This window comes from Penicillium cosmopolitanum, assembly GCF_028827165.1.
Source record: "Penicillium cosmopolitanum strain IBT 29677 chromosome Unknown utg000008l:1.0-4398992.0:1.0-4402845.0, whole genome shotgun sequence".
Classification (NCBI taxonomy): Eukaryota; Fungi; Ascomycota; class Eurotiomycetes; order Eurotiales; family Aspergillaceae; genus Penicillium; species Penicillium cosmopolitanum.
This window is the reverse complement of record NW_026622678.1, coordinates 1,357,215-1,372,933: the sequence shown is the minus strand read 5'-3', so window position 1 is coordinate 1,372,933 and position 15,719 is coordinate 1,357,215. Positions and strand designations below refer to the sequence as shown.

The window sequence follows — 15,719 nt, the reverse complement described above, 5'->3', positions numbered from 1 at the left end:
ATTAGTGTTGCAGCCTCAGGTGTCAGTGGAGCTGCCGCGCTCCAAAAAAAATTCACTCCCCGCCGAGCTCTTGCCCTCTTAAGATAGATCATCCGCGGCGATTCAACTTTGGTTTTTCGTCTCACATCCAATCCATTACTAGTATTTGATCACTTATCTTTTTGTCTCAAATCCGTGACTCACTTCGTCTTCCAACCGTTGACTCATCCCGCCGAGTCATCTTGGCACCTTCATTTTCGCCCTCGCGATCAAAAACCAAAACCTTGTCGCATACTCAACCCACCACAATGTCTGAGGAGCAGAAGCCCACCAACAACGCTCAGGCTGAGCAAGATGTCCAGGATGTCCTCGCCGAGCTGAAGGGTGACAATGCCGCCCCCGCCGAGGCGAGCAAGGAAGACGCCGAAGAGGCGCGCATCGTCGCCGAGGCCGCCAAGCTTGGAGAGAAATCGGAGCAGTCCGAGGAGTCACAGCAACGCGATACCCGTGGTGGTGGCCGTGGTGGTCGCGGTGGCCGATTCGCCAACAACGTCAAGTTTGACCCCTCCCAGCAGAAGCAGACTGACGACCCCGTCGAGATCCGCAAGCAGGTAAGACAGCCGCGCGAGGAAGGGCGTGGGAAGCTTTGAGTTCACAATTAATCTAATATGCCCGGCTTTAGGTCGAGTTCTATTTCTCCGACTCTAACCTCCCCATGGACAAGTTCCTCTTCTCCAAGGTCGGCGGCAGCGAGAACAACTCCGTTCCCCTGGAGCTTCTCCACTCCTTCAAGCGCATGCGCCGCTTCCAGCCCTTCGACGCCATTGTTGAGGCCCTGAAGACCTCCGAGACTCTCGACCTGGTCGACGACAACACCGCCGTCAAGCGCAAGGTTGCCCTGCCCGATGATGTGAAGGTTCACAGCGAACAATACGCCAAGGTCTTCGCCGACGAAGCTATGGCTCGCAGCATCTACGCCAAGGGCTTCTGCCGATTTGGCGAGGAGGGCCCTACCACCCAGACCGATATCGAGACTTTCTTCGAGACCTACGGCCCCATCAACTCCGTTCGTCTTCGCCGTACCAACCCCGAGAAGGTTTTCAAGGGTAGCGTTTTCGTCGAATTCAAGTCCGAGGACAAGCAGAAGGAATTCCTGGCTTTGGACCCCAAGCCCAAGTTCAACGACCGTGAGCTGCTCATCAAGACCAAGAAGGAATACTGCGACGAGAAGGTGGAGGAGATCAACAACGGCACTGTTCGCCCCAACGAGGACCGCCACCGTGCTGGTCGTGGTCGTGGCCGTGGTGGCCGCGGTGGTCGCGGTGACCGTGGTGGTCGTGGTCGTGGCGGTCGTGGCGGTGCCCCCCCGTAATGACCGTGACTGGCGCGAGCGCCGGGACGAGGACCAGAAGAACGGATTTAAGGAAGCGGCTCAGAAGGATTCTCGGTAAGAATGCATTTCTACGGAAACGATTGAGCGACAATAGCAGCTAACAAGTATAACTAGTGGCGTTCCCGTTGTCAAGAGCTCCTCCGACTCTGCTGGTCAGAAGCGCACTCGTGATGAGGAAGCCAACGGCGATCACCCCGCTAAGAAGGTTGATTCCAAGGAGTAGGCAGCCAGCCGGCTGCTAAACTCCTTGTTTCACGTTTCTATTTTCATTGGCCATCAGAATATCAAAAGTCTTGGAACGGACACGGTGCCTGTTTACAATTTTACATAGGGGAGACCCCAACGGCTCTACTGGCGTTATGACAAATGATTAATCACGATACACTTGTGTTCAGTTCTTGCTTTTTTTAAAAAAGCGCATGTATACTCAAGTCCTTCCCAATATAGTAAAGTTTTTGGACTAGATAAACCGCTGGTATTTTTTCTTCACTGAGTCTATCGATCGGTGTCTAGTAAATATAGTAGGCTCCTGACTTAGAACTCCAGATCATAAGCAAGGGTATCCTCGCAGAGTTCTTCTCTCATCTTATGGACCCTGCAGTTCATGGTTCGTTAGCACAGCGACGGCGTAACTCAGGGATTGAAAGCTCCTACTCAAGGTGTGCTGGGTGTGTCGCATAGGCAGCGACATCATCGGCCTTTTCCAGAACCGCCACAAGGCCCATATCAAAACCCTTTGCGCGAGGAACCGAGATTGGCAGTGGTTGGTTAGTTTCCATTGAGACGAGACCTGCATTCATTTTCCGTCGATATCAGTAGACTGTTGCTAATTGAGTAGATAGATGTTTGGAAATGACTAACCAGGAATTTGCCCAACCATTCCCTTGCATTTCTGCGACCAGATCGCCAACTGGGCTTGGGTGACTCCGGCCTTGAGGCGGAAGAGGACTGTTGCGTCGGTCAGCTCTCCGAGGGTTTACAGTATGTAGATAGCCAGTTCTCTGCGTGGAATTTGGTGGCCAGGGTATCATGTGGGCAATTGGAAAGGTGAACTCACCAATGTGATAGACAGGCATGGCTGGTGTTAGAACTTGAATATTCTTTCAACTTGAAGTGAGGGGAGATAGAAGGAGAAAGACAAATCCGGCCAATACCTGAGAGTATTCCTTCGGACTATCTGATCAGCGGAGAGCGGGGGTGATGCCACTGGTCGGGAAATGTCCGATGGGCCGAATGAACGGAAGCCCATGTACTCCAGGGCTAGTACTTCAAGTCTCTTTCTTGTTCTCGGCTTAGTGGTAGTAGTAGTATCTATTCTCAAGGTTCCTCGTCAAATTTGGAGAAGTTACGGAGTACTACTAGTAGACTTAGACTATACATTGATCTCGAGACTAAAGCCACCCGGGGTGTACTATCACTCCCACTTGGCAAACATTGCCGTGTAAATATAGGTGGGTGCCTAGGTGATTTCTAGCTGTGGGTATATTGGAATGGTGACCATGTCTGACTCACACTGGGGCCTCTCGAGTCATGGTCAGTCATCGCGTGTCGGGGATGCATCGCGGCGGGAGGTGGAGACCTCGGGAACCTTTGAAAGGCGGGCATATAATCATATTTTTGTCTCTGCATCCACCTCTGCGCATTCAAAAGTTGCTTCAAGTTTCCACCTTCCAACATTCGCTCCTTACTATCGGTGGCTGGGGACGAGCAGAAAGACTTTCATCTCCCTCCTCTACGACTAAAATACACCACTCAAGCACCGACGAAAATGTTCAAGAAGAAGCCTACGGTGGGTGATCAACACCTCCCCGCACTGCCCCTCCTTGAAGCTATCCCACCTGACTCTCTCGTGACCACGCAAACCGGGCAATGAAGTGAATGCTAAACAAACATGGCTATTTGTCCAAATAGATCAAGAACCTTTCCCCTTTGCGGTCTTCCGATCGAAGGAAAATCGCCGACCAAATCATTAGCGATTACAAGATTTCCATCCCTTCGAGTCCCGCCGAAACAAGCTCAGATTCAGCTGATAAAGCCGCAACTCCCACCCCAACTCTCTCTTCTATCCGAAATGCCCTCCTCCCAGAAAACTCGCTGACCGCACGCTTCACAACGACGGCCGGCCCAGACCTGCGCGAGGTGCAGGGTATCGTTTACGTTGGCGCACACCCAGGAGAGGACGAGCGCGTGCTCTGGTTCAAGGTGGAACATGGCCCTGGCTCCGATAAAAAGCTATATCCCACCGTCTACACACTATGGAATAACCCCGACATCATGCCGTTGCTACATACCCCGGAGATGGTCATGCGGAAACTACAGGGTGGTGCGGATCTCATGACTCCCGGTCTGGCCAATGATCCGCCCTTCGATCCCCGGGCAATCAAGGGCTCTCCTGTTGCGGTTGCGAGTTTGAATAGCCATTCTGTTCCTCTCTTTGTTGGTATCTGTGAGATCGATGTCTCGGCACTCGGGGAAGTCCAAGGCACTAAAGGACATGCGATCCGAGGTCTGCACTGGCAAGGAGACGAATTATGGGCATGGAGCTCTTCATCGAGACCTGGTCGTGCAGCTCCTGAATATCTGGAAGGATGGGATGAAGAGGAGGAGGAGGATGAGTTGGAGGAAGGTGTCGCTGAATTGGCCATCGATGAGAGCGCAGGTGAAACTGTTGACGATAATCGCAATGATTTTGTGGATGAGTCACCAGCTCTTGAGGCAGAGCCTGCTGTGGCACTGAAAGAGCCTACAACTAAGGGTATGAAATATAGACTCAACAGCCGATCTTATTATTTGCTAACAAGACCTAGAAATCGATGATGCGTTTATCAACGCATTCGTCTATTCCCTCTACAAGCTCAAGCAGGACAACCCATCAGCAAATAATCACGGGTTGACACTACCGGTCTCACCCTCTATGCTCATTGCAAACCTGATCACCCCTTACCTCCCGATATATAACCCCCAAGAAGCTCAATTCTACAACATCAAAAAGACCAGCTGGAAGAATGTCAAAAAGTTCATCAAGCAATTGGACAAGCTTCAACTTGTCAAGTCGAAAGACCGCAACGGGCAAGAAACCGTGATTTTGGATGTTGATTTTAGCGACCATCGTGTGGAGCGATTTGTGCCCTATAGACTTCCATCACGCAGTACTCTAGACAGCTCAAACAAACCCGCCGCCACGGATGACAAAAAGGCTACCGCAACTGGCGGTTCTGATCCATCTGTTGGACAAACACTCCTCGTCCAAACTCTTTATCGCCCAACGGGAAAGCTAGCACCAACTATCTTCCCAGCCCTCTCTACAAGCGACCCGAAGAACTTCTACAAATACGCCGAGGTATCCAGCCACCTGGATCAATACCTCCAATCACAAGATCCGCCTGTCATCTCTAAAGACAACCGACGCATCATCACTCTTAACCCCTTCCTCGCAGAGACCCTTTTCACCTCGTCTTCCAGCGAAGACCAAGGAACCTTAAAGCGAGGCAAGACTACTCGCGACGGCCTCCTGAAGCGCATTCAAGAAGACCGCACCCTTCTTCAGCCACACTACGCAATCCTCAAACCAGGCCAAACCCTCGCCGAAGTCAAGCCTAAATCTGGCGCCACGCCCAAGGCTCTCGTCACGATCGAGAAGCGAACAGGGTCCAAGACCATGACGAAGGTTACCAACTTGGAAATCTTCGGCATCATTCCGGCTCTCTTGGCAGAAGAGTTGCAAAAGAAGTGTGCCAGTAGTACCAGTGTTACTCAGGCTACGGGTGCGGCCAAGGGAGTCATGGAAGTTCTGGTACAAGGTGATCAACGCCAGGTTGTGCAGACTGCTCTTGTGCGGCGTGGACTGAAGACACAATGGATCGATTTGGTGGATAAGACTAAGAAAAAGAAATAGATACTCGATATTTTCTTGGTGATTGGATAGTATACATTACGGGTTCACCAGGGCTCAACTTTGTACTTGGTAGATATTCAGGTATATATGCGATATTATTACCTACTATTAATTAGTAGGACATCATGACCGTGCCACTGGAAGGTCTTAAGCTATTAGTTTATCACCCCTAGTCTCTTTATTCCAAGCCCTGGTGGTTGTTATAAGACTTTCTTTTTTTCGTGATATTGTAAAAGACTTTCAAGGTTCTAGTTCAAGGTTCCAAGGTTCAAGTTGGTAGCGTGAGTGTAGTTTACATTTAATAGGGTACAAAGTCGTCGATTAAGGAAGCTGTCAGCGGCGGTTAGTCACTATCATCCTCTGTCTCTTCTTCCTTCTTCCTGGTAGATGTTTATTTGAAAAGGTTTAGATACCAGTGAGGGTCCTATCTTTCTTGCTGGTGTCATTTGGTGAAGGGACTGCAGACCAGGTTCTGTGTTGCATGTCTAGAGCTTTCCTTGTGTTCTGACTCTTGGTAATTCGATATTGAATTTTCAGAAGTTTTTTAATATCACCGTCACATTCACGCTCCGCCTCGTGGCCTGCAATGAATGAGGCGGTACTTAGGTCACTATATGTAATATATTTCCTATGCAATGTGGGGCTTTCCTATTCTAGGTGCCGCCGCTTTAATGAGGGTGCTTAGAACCAGACTCACTGAGCAGCTCAGAGTAGTTTACGTGGTTAATTAGTAAGGCTCTGTGTGATTACTTAGAGACTGATCAGAGGTCTTTATTGAGCACCTAGCCTATACCCGGCTTATGCTAAAATTGGAACTTAGCCCTATAATAGTGTTTTAGTGGAATCTTTTTTTTGATGGTCTACTGAGCTTTAGTTTCTCAAGGTGTCTTTCCTATTTCTGGCTTGGCTAACCTAGAATAGATTGAAAGGGTGATGTAACAACAAAAGTTTTAATTAAAAACAAAGACTTATGTTTGTTATGTAGTGTCATATGTGATGAAAGCCTGGTTGAGGGGATTCAAGTGCATTAGATTCACAATACTAAGTTTGAGGAGAGAAGAAACTAGGAGAGGTGAGGCTCTGAGATAAGCCAGGAGCCTCGGGAGGGAGCTAAGCCCAAAGGGGAAGTAGGGTCTGGTCCTGGATCGTTACAGAGTCAATAGAAATATATAAAGGCTACTTAGCAGAATTCTCTTCCTCGACAGGTTTAGTGTGTTATATACTGAGCTATTTGGTGGGTACTCACTTTAGATAGAAGAAATTCTTTGAGTTTTTCAGCCAGTGTTATGTTTGGCCCACCATTAAAAGTATAATCCTTAGCCCTGATGCCAAACCAAGCTTGGTTGGAAGGAAAAAGAGTATTAGAAACTGGATCTAGTTTAATATAGATTAAAGTATTATGGTAGACACTCAGACTAACGGGACATCCGACGTAAAGGTAAGAATGATGATAGTCATCTTTGAAACCGGACCGGCGCAGATGCCGAAGATCCCTGGGAAATATTGTCACTTGGCTGTGGAGTTCCTTCTCAATCCGGGGTTCACTGTACTACTAGTACTAGTTAGGTTGCAATACCGCTCAAATAGAGTTCTCGCTATTTGCGCGGCGTCATCATGAGGCGTTGATCGAAGTAGTTGTCGGTTTCCGTAACTGACACCTCCTCATTTCGCCTTTTCTTTCAATTCTAAAAACTATCCATGCTCATCGATGGAAAGTTGAGAGACTTGAAATTTCAAATCTCTCTATTGTAAACCCGAAATCCTTGCGTTACTAACTATGTCCTCTTGGGACAGCACGTCTACCTTGTCCAGCTCTGAAGAGAGCGACGATGTTTCGGGCCCCAACATGCTGTCTTTGCCGGGGACAAAACACCAGAAGAGGCACGTCTAGAGCGAGAAGGGTGTTTCAGGTCTCTTCAAGTGTTCCGATACAATCTTTGCCAAAAAGAGATCAACTCCAAGTCCGATGATGCCCTTTTTGACCTTCTATACTACGAAGACGAGCTACGGAAGAATTGTCAAACGGAGATTGTTTTACGTCAAAAGGAGAAGGGAGATATGAATTCAAATACACACAGTCCTTCTTTTGAAGATGAAATGAGCAGACTCTGCCAAGATAATTGGTTGCAGACACGAGGCTGGTGGTGGACCCGTGGTTGGATGATGGGTACTTCCGGGCCATTAGGACGGGCCTTTGAGTTATGGAGATCTAATCATTTTTGGTATATGCACCCAGTTCTTGTTGAAGACTGCAAGGCTAGGGGAGGATGCTGTGGTCGTGATTGTGGATGTTGTCTTGATTATCAACGTGCGAATAGTTCAGCGGGGGTGCTAGGCGCTGGACATTGCACCCTGAAATGTGGATGCTGTTTGGAATCTCGTAGTTCTGAACCGAATAGTGTAGGCAAAAGGTATTATGCGGCTCGATTCACATTTGATAATAAGTCCGGTATTATCAACCTTCAGGAGGATCCATATCGACGCCGAGTTTGTCTTGCTGCTATTTGGGGCTTGAGCCTGAATGATAGCTAGGATATCTGGAAAGAAAATATGATTGGTACACGTTGCTTCTGTGCGGGAAGTGAGGTTTAAGAGGGGGGCGGACTTCAAGTTGCTATGCTATGAATGCTATGAATGCTATGGTTTGAATTCGTTCTCGTACCACAACAATAAACGAATCTGTATTGAGATAGCAGTACCCTAGATCGCAAAATCTTCGCTTAGAATTATTCACTACTATCACTACTGTCGCGGCGGTAGTTGGTGGGGGGCTGATATAAATTAGCTACATCCAACACCAATTGATCCGGATTTCCTCGATCTACTTACCGGCATTGAGAAAGAGAGAGAGAGCAAGTAGAGGAGTTCTTGGTGAGCGAGTGATGCCGAGGTCTCGTCAAACATGACGTCCGAAGTTCGACTTATTCCCAACTACTACTACAATAGGCAGGTACGACTGACAGCTCCTGCCTCTTACTTCTTCCTCAGAGATTGATCACACAGCGTCAAACGCATCATGTCAGCCGCTGCACCTCTTACAAACGAATTATCCTCGGCCTTGGAAGCCAAGTTCAAGGAGCTCTGCGATACAGAGGTATTCTGTACTCAATCCTGGGGGTTGACTGAGACTTCCCCAATGGCAACTGCTATCCCTAATGATCGCATGGATAAGAGGGAGTCGGGTGTCGGGTGTATCACGTATAATATGGAGTTTCGCTTCGTTGATCCTGAAACAATGGCAGACGTAGCAATTAAGTCGTATAGATCGACAGAACCTGCCGAAATTTGGTGTCGGGGACCCAATGTGACCCAGGCTACTACAAAAATGAAGAGGCCACCAAGGATGCCTTTTACATCGACTCGGATGAAACAAAGTAGTTCCGTACCGGCGATATTGGAGCCATCGATAAGGAGGGATATATCGCTATCCAGGATCGCATCAAGGAAATGATCAAATATAAGGGTCTGCAGGTTATCCCTAGTGAGCTAGAGGGAAAACTGATCGATCATCCGGACATTGAAGATGCTGGGGTGGTCGGTATGTAGGTGGATGAGATGGCCACCGAGCTGCCGGTTGGATTTGTGGTGCTAAGTGCTCAAGCCCAAAACTAGGAGGTCAGTGCTGTCCTAGGTAAGATTCACTCTTGGCTAAATCCGAAGATCGCTAACCACAAGCGGCTACGTAGTGGGATAATGCGTTATTAGTGGGCCATTTTTGGGAAGAAACTTTGAATAGTTACAAGATTCAAGAATAAAGCAATCCAGGCCGGTGGGATATACTGTTGACCCATTTGACATACTCGAAGCATGAACTCGGAAAATGACAGTATCTTTGCGACTAAAATCCCTATCTGAAGCTTATGGCCTGGGAGATCTAGTTTGAGATTTCAGGCGCCCGAGTCTAGCCGCGGTCGACTCCCCCGGCCCTGAGAATTACTAGACCTTAAGCTAGGCTCGTAACTTGGGATCTACAATGGTGGCTGTCGTGAACAAACATTACTGGCAGTTAAGCCCCAGCCGAAGATGGGTCCAATCGTGGCTGTCGTAAATGAATGTAATTGGCACCCGAGCCGCTGCGCCTCAGTCCTACACGATGCAAGTCGACACTAGGTACCAAAACAGTACCAAGCACTACTAGTACTGTAGTCTTCGACTTGATCGGTGGATACTATAAGTTACGTTGCTGCCTGTGTACCTGCACAAGTTATCGAGTGATCCAAACCCGGAAGGTGGCTGATGTAACGCCACAGCGAAAATCTTCGGGAGGCATCCTAAGCGGCAGAATTTGACGTCGACTAAACTCAATCGAAGAGAGTACGGGGGTCTTCATCTCACTGTGAGTCTCGGTAAGGCACTCGACGAATTCAATTCAGATTGAGCACCAAATTGAAAGATCACGGCTCAAGTTTCATGACCGATCAGCCATATCCCAAAGAACGGAATAGTACTATTAGTTACATTTTGAGCTTCCAGTTGTACACGGCCCTGGATTATATTAGTGGAGGAACAATCATACTAGTAAATATTTAGTGCTTCTGCAGTGTACTACAGTTGTCGATCAAAATCTGACGAGTAAAGGCCGATTCAGGAAAGCGCATAGCATGTGAAGTCCCATTCTGAGCGGATGTCAAGGCTGCATACTACGAAACCGATGGACTTGAAACAATAGATTGACATTCAAACTAATCTTTGCCGATCCGCAAAGAAGCAACAATGAGGTATTGTGGAGTATTTCTCGCCCCCAGAATATTTAGAAGGAATAAATTGACCTTCCTTGGCTAGCTCCGACGCATTTGGAAGGTGGCTAACACTAATCCTAAGAAACGGGTAGACGCGATGCCAGTGGAGGCAACACAATTACTGCTAGCAATATACCATGCACTGCTTGGACTAACCTTGGAATTGTCGTATAAATACTTCAAGTATTATCGAAATCCAACACAGGAGAAGCAATTCTTTCAACAGCACATCACTATGCTATTCTTTCTTTTTTTCACCGCTAGTATGCTTCAACTTCAGAGTATTTTTGCCACTTCTATCCATCGACCTGCAGAATGGGATCACCAACGGCAGGTCATTATGGCCTGGCCATCTGCCGAGAATGGTGCATATGGCAATGATTTGGCCGCTATAACCCGTGATGTTTCCAGAATTGTTGAGGCGGTGGCTCAATTTGAGCCAGTGACCCTGTTGGTCACCCCGGATCGTCACAAGGAGGCAAAGAAACGATTCAACAATGAGACAGGTGACATCGAAATACAACCTGTCCATGATTATCCCAAGCTTGATCTCTGGATGCGTGATATGGCACCAACCTTTGTCTTCAACGAATCGCGCCTTTCTGGGGTTGACTATAACTTCAATGGCTGGGGTAACAAATACCCCGTGGATGCAAACTTTTCCCTTGCATCCCAAATCCTCCACGATATCCGAAAACCTCGAATCACAACCTGGCTTGTAACTGAGGGTGGGTCGATTGAAGTCGATGGAGAGGGCACTCTTCTGATCACCGAAAGCTCGATTGTGAACAAGAATCGGAATCCAGGAAAGAGTCAGAAGAAGATTGAGGATGAGCTACGGAGAACACTTGGTATTTCAAAAATTATCTGGCTGCCAGGTATCAAGGGTGCCGACATTACGGATGGCCATGTTGATGGTCTCACGCGTTTTATTGCGCCTGGGAAAGTCGTTCTCAGCAAGCCGAATGTTCTTGATGATAGTGAATTCACCATGGTGTACAGAAAAGCCCGTGACATCCTGTCTAATGCGACAGATGCTAAAGGCCGGCACCTTGAAATCACTGAGATAGTTGAGGCAGATCTTCACTCGCTTGGGTTGGATCGACGTACCCTGAAGGAGATCGAAGATGGCCAGGAGGATTATCCTTCATTGACTTATGTCAACTGGCTACTCGTGAACAACGGCGTTATTTTTCCCCAATTTGGAGACAAAAAAGCAGATTCCGCGGCCTTGAAAGTAATCCGTGAGCTGTACAAGGATCGTCGAGTGGTCACTGTGCGTCTCGATGAGTTACCTTTTGCCGGTGGAGGTATTCATTGCTCTACGCAAGAGGTTCCTATTGCTGGTCGAGCTCTCCCAAGTCAGCGAAAAGAGGGCTCTGGCTCTTGCTCTCCCCAATAGGGGTCCGCTTTGTGAGGTGATGATCAACCATTGATGGGATTCTGCCAAGGAAAGGCTTATTTTGCATTCACTCAATCATCTCTATACTTTGTACACTTAGGAGAGTTAGTTCAGCATGCTAGTGTTACAACACACTAACGCAAACTTCTTTTTTTTTTCACAGAGACCCTCTCAACAGCAGTCTCCTACTACTAGTAGTAGATACTATTTATTCGACCGTTCAATCAATGCAATTGCAACGAGCTTTTTTTTTATCTATCACTTGTTCGTCGAGGGATAATGGAGTAAGTGGCATCTTGCACGTAAACTATGAATAATTAGGCACTGAAATGTGGCGCACGAGTAACAGAATTCCTTTCCGGTAACGCCAACCTTCTTTGTCTGATACACACTTCTACTTGTGACATCCCAGTTTCTCCTGTGAAATGTGAATATCGCCCAGTGAGTACTAAATTGGATTGGGAAAGCCAAGACTTGCGTTGAAAATGTGATATTTACATATTCAGGCCTTCTGCAGGTTGTTGATGGAGAGTATCATATGGTCCGGGTTGCTCTGATTGGCCCGTTGGCTCCGTTTGCTTCCTTCCTTTACGGCAGGCCTCTCATTCATAACAGGCCCGGACTAGCTCTATCGATCCTTCTTCTTTCTTCCATTCTTTTCCTTCCTCAAAAAAAAGGCTGAAAGTGCGATCCAAACATACTGACCCATCCTATGGTCCATATCTTTGTTTTGTGTTGACTACCGTCCCTGACGCCTGGAGTCGGCTCTACTAGAGCTGAATGATAGCCCGAGCCTCCCTGTATTCATACAAGGTGGGCACTGAAAGCGTTTCCTTCTTCCCAGGCTTCGACGGTGTGTGAAATCTTAATATTACTTCCCTACGTCCATCCTTCCAGATTGCTGACCATAATCACAGAGCTACCCAACATACGGCATACACGACAAAGAACATAGTCACACATCCTTATCACTCTGCCATGCATCGCTCTGAAAATCTGCAGCGTTCGCAATATCATCAAACCTCGCAAATATAGTTTACATCATGAAAATCTACGCCGATGGTGGCTGTAGAGGAAATGGAGCACCAGGGGCGATCGGAGCCGCTGCCGTTATTTTCAAGCTCAGATACAGTCGCTAGCCGCATCTCCTCGACCGACAAACCAACGTGCTGAAATTGAAGCCATTATCCTAGCAATGCAGAAAGTGCTGGAGCGATATGACGCGTTAAACGGCGATCCATTGCTCAAGGTTACCATTTACTCCGATTCGCAATATGCGGTTAGCTGTATGACGGAGTAGATTTCCAAGTGGATTGATAATGGCTGAATCAATTCTGCGCGCAGAGAGGTTGCGAACCAAGACCTTCTGAAGAAAGCTTCGAACCTTGATGCTAGACTGCGACAGGAAGGAAAGGTCAGGTATCGCTGGATTCCGAGAGAGAAAAAATGGGATTGCGGACGAACTGTGCAATGAGGAAATGAACAAGCAAATGAGGAGATAGACAAGCAGTGAGGGAATGGACGAGCAATTAGGGAATGGACGAGCTATGATATCTATCTCATGGGATCTATCAAATGTCACGGTATCTTATCACTCCCGTCTACTTCTATTCTTTCGAACACTCCTAAACTACTAGTATTAGTACTACGAAGATGTAGAGAGGGAAATGATGAGAGCAGTCTAACAATTCCATTCATGAAAAGAGTAAAATAGAGGAACCTCAGATATAAGGCTAAGTCCCTCATCCCCAATATATAGGGAAAGAGAAAAGAAGTAAAGAAAAGTAACAGGCTAAATGTTACAGGCATCCCCAGTAAATAATCCCACAATCCAAAGAGAGGACCTGAATACCGGACACAGGCCAAGAAAAAGAAAATCCAAGATCAGCCAACGTGCTCAGATCGTTTCCCTCATGAATGGAAGGGAGGGAAGGTCGATCTGCGCTAGCCATTTGTAATTGGAATTTAGTTGGTCAGGGAGCGGGCATGCTTCTTGTCAGTGACGAGCCACTTGACGGTCTTGCGGAGCATGCTGACGAACTGATCAGCGGACAGAGAGTCCAGGTAGGAGGACCAGTCGCTGGAGTTGTAGGAGCTGGAGCTGGAAGATCCAGTGGTGGTGGTGGAAGAGCCAGAGCTGGAAGATCCAGAGCTGGAAGATCCAGAGCTGGAGTCCGAGGAGTCGGAGCTGGAAGAGTCGGAGCTGGAGGAGCCGGAACTGGGAGTGGCGCTCTGCTGAGATTGGCCGCTGGGGCTGGCAGTGACGGTCACGGAGTCATCAACGGTGGCAGTCTGGTAAGAGACCTGGTTAGTAACCTGGGCAGCAGCAGTCTCGGTGACAGTGGACGCTCCAGCAGGAGCACCACCAGCGGGGTTCTGCTCGCCAGCGGGCTGGGTCTGCTGGGCCTGGCTGGAAGCGCTGGTCACAATGGTAGCGCTGTAGGACGGGGGCAGCGGGGTGCTGCGGAGAGGGGTGCTGGACGGGGAAGCACTAACGGGAGTAGCGCTGCTGGTAGCGACGGGAGCAACGGTGGCGCCGGCAGTAGTAGTAGCGGCAGATGCGGCAGCGGTGGTTGCGGCCGAGGAGCCAGAGCCAGAAGAAGCACCAGAGTACAGAGCAGGACCAGGGATCTCGTAGCTGCTCAGGGACTGGTAGATGTTGACCTTGATACCGGCGTCGGTGTTCTTGTACAGAGCGGTACCCAGGGTGCCAGCGGGAGAGTCGCTGCCACCACCGGTAACCTTCAGGTTAATGCACTGAGGGTAGTTCTGGGCACCGTTGGTCTCGCCAGCAGAGTGCAGGGCAATGATCTCGTGACGGAGAACATAGTTGCCAGCGGCGATGCTGCTGGGGATGGTAACAGTGTAGCTGTTGTTGTTGCTGATGAGGTTGTCGGAGGCCCAGGTGCCGGGAACGTTGCTGTCATCGATAAGACCGGCCTCGTCGATCTTGAAGAACTTCAGAGAAGTCTTGTCCACGGTAGTGCAGTCACCGTCGCAGTTAGCGAGGTAAGTGATGACGGGACCGTGGTGAGACTCGGGCCACTCAGTCCACTGCAGCTCAACGTCGCCACCAGCCTTGACAGAGGCAGAGAGGGCACCGTTCTTGGCATCCTTGTGGCAGATAATGTCACTGCTGGAGTAGGAGGAACCGTCGACGAAGCCGTTGTCGGTGGCATCCTCAAACCAGCCGATGTTGTCGGGGTAGGGGGTCTGGTAGTTGTATGTGTCGACGATGAATCCACCGTGGTAGGTGCCGTCAACGACAGCACCGGTCACATAACCGTGGCCAGCCACAAGGGCAGCCGATCCGAGGACGGCTCCAACAAGCTTGGTAACAGACATCTTTCAGGTGATTTGATATAGAAACGCACAGCGTTTGTTTTTGAAGGCCGCAAAAAGAGCGAGGCCGGGAAAAAAGAATGGAAATGGGGACTTCAGTCAATGAAGTCAACCCGAGGAAGAGAACGGAAAGATTGGAAAGAATGGAATGTGGAAAGACTGGTTGAAGAAAAGAAACGAGTAGCAGGGTCGTGGATTTGCATCTTTATATTCTTCTCGATGTTCATCCTCGACGGCATCATAGCTCCATTAGGAACCGAAAGCCATGCCAACGACCCCACAGGCACGCCAGAACTGTATAAGTTGGAACCCCTTAATTCAATGAGTGTTTCTGTCAGTGTCGCCAGTTCCCAAGACCTGTTCCACGGTCTTGCCTGGCTGGTCATAGGTGGAGAATCTCTTGCGACCGAAAGGGTAATGGCCCGAGGTAGGAGATAGATGAACAGCCTTGGTCTCCAAACCGCCATGTTTCCTGCCAGAAAAATTAATTAAGCTATGTATTCCACTTGGAAGGCGTCCGGGACCTGGTCAAACCACTAAACGGTGCCTGTCGATCTCTGGGCGGCTGTCTGTGACGACTGGAGTTTCATAACTCTAACAAAGCCGCTTCGGATTGGACGCTCGCTGCACGTCCCTACATGCGATGAGATATATCATCACTCACGCCTTCACCCCCTCTCATCCACCTTTGAACTGCCAAGACATTGTCCAAGCTCCTGCTCTTTCGGAGTAATTTCGTTCATTCGCATTGCCAAAGCTTGGTGGTTGAACTGAGAGAGTGATCCGAACCGATGAACAAATGATGGATGCGCATTGGCTAGAGCCATGTGGTGTGATGGAACCTCGATCGTATTCCAGTGCTTTTGACGCTTGCATGTTAGTATGGGGCTGACAAGATGTCTCGGAGATGTCAGCGACGACACACCAACCGGCAATTCGCCAGCTGTCAGAACTTTTATTGCCATGTCG

The 15,719-nt window shown here is 48.8% G+C and overlaps 6 protein-coding genes across 6 annotated transcripts; 4 read left to right on the top strand and 2 right to left on the bottom strand.

Moving 5' to 3' along the window:
* Positions 1-287: 287 nt before the first annotated feature.
* N7509_007069 (tRNA maturation protein LHP1) lies at positions 288-1,595 on the top strand (the record flags this gene model as incomplete). Its single annotated transcript, XM_056631706.1, has 4 exons — positions 288-590; positions 662-1,234; positions 1,371-1,426; positions 1,487-1,595. The coding sequence occupies 4 exons, from the start codon at positions 288-290 to the stop codon at positions 1,593-1,595; spliced, it is 1,041 nt and encodes a 346-aa protein (XP_056487257.1).
* Positions 1,596-1,906: 311 nt separating this feature from the next.
* N7509_007068 (Dabb family protein) lies at positions 1,907-2,448 on the bottom strand (the record flags this gene model as incomplete). Its single annotated transcript, XM_056631705.1, has 4 exons — positions 1,907-1,967; positions 2,027-2,162; positions 2,234-2,320; positions 2,430-2,448. The coding sequence occupies 4 exons, from the start codon at positions 2,446-2,448 to the stop codon at positions 1,907-1,909; spliced, it is 303 nt and encodes a 100-aa protein (XP_056487256.1).
* A 692-nt stretch (positions 2,449-3,140) lies between these two features.
* N7509_007067 (putative RNA binding protein Ligatin/Tma64) lies at positions 3,141-5,267 on the top strand (the record flags this gene model as incomplete). The annotated part of the gene is made up of 3 exons (XM_056631704.1): positions 3,141-3,161; positions 3,284-4,127; positions 4,180-5,267. The coding sequence occupies 3 exons, from the start codon at positions 3,141-3,143 to the stop codon at positions 5,265-5,267; spliced, it is 1,953 nt and encodes a 650-aa protein (XP_056487255.1).
* A 3,016-nt stretch (positions 5,268-8,283) lies between these two features.
* Positions 8,284-8,813, top strand: N7509_007066 (uncharacterized protein; the record flags this gene model as incomplete). Its single annotated transcript, XM_056631703.1, has 2 exons — positions 8,284-8,571; positions 8,646-8,813. The coding sequence occupies 2 exons, from the start codon at positions 8,284-8,286 to the stop codon at positions 8,811-8,813; spliced, it is 456 nt and encodes a 151-aa protein (XP_056487254.1).
* A 1,458-nt stretch (positions 8,814-10,271) lies between these two features.
* N7509_007065 (agmatine deiminase family protein) lies at positions 10,272-11,408 on the top strand (the record flags this gene model as incomplete). The annotated part of the gene is made up of 1 exon (XM_056631702.1): positions 10,272-11,408. The coding sequence occupies one exon, from the start codon at positions 10,272-10,274 to the stop codon at positions 11,406-11,408; it is 1,137 nt and encodes a 378-aa protein (XP_056487253.1).
* Positions 11,409-13,373: 1,965 nt separating this feature from the next.
* On the bottom strand, positions 13,374-14,753 carry N7509_007064 (AA9 family lytic polysaccharide monooxygenase; the record flags this gene model as incomplete). The annotated part of the gene is made up of 1 exon (XM_056631701.1): positions 13,374-14,753. One exon carries the CDS (start codon positions 14,751-14,753, stop codon positions 13,374-13,376), a length of 1,380 nt encoding a protein of 459 aa, XP_056487252.1.
* Positions 14,754-15,719: the final 966 nt, after the last annotated feature.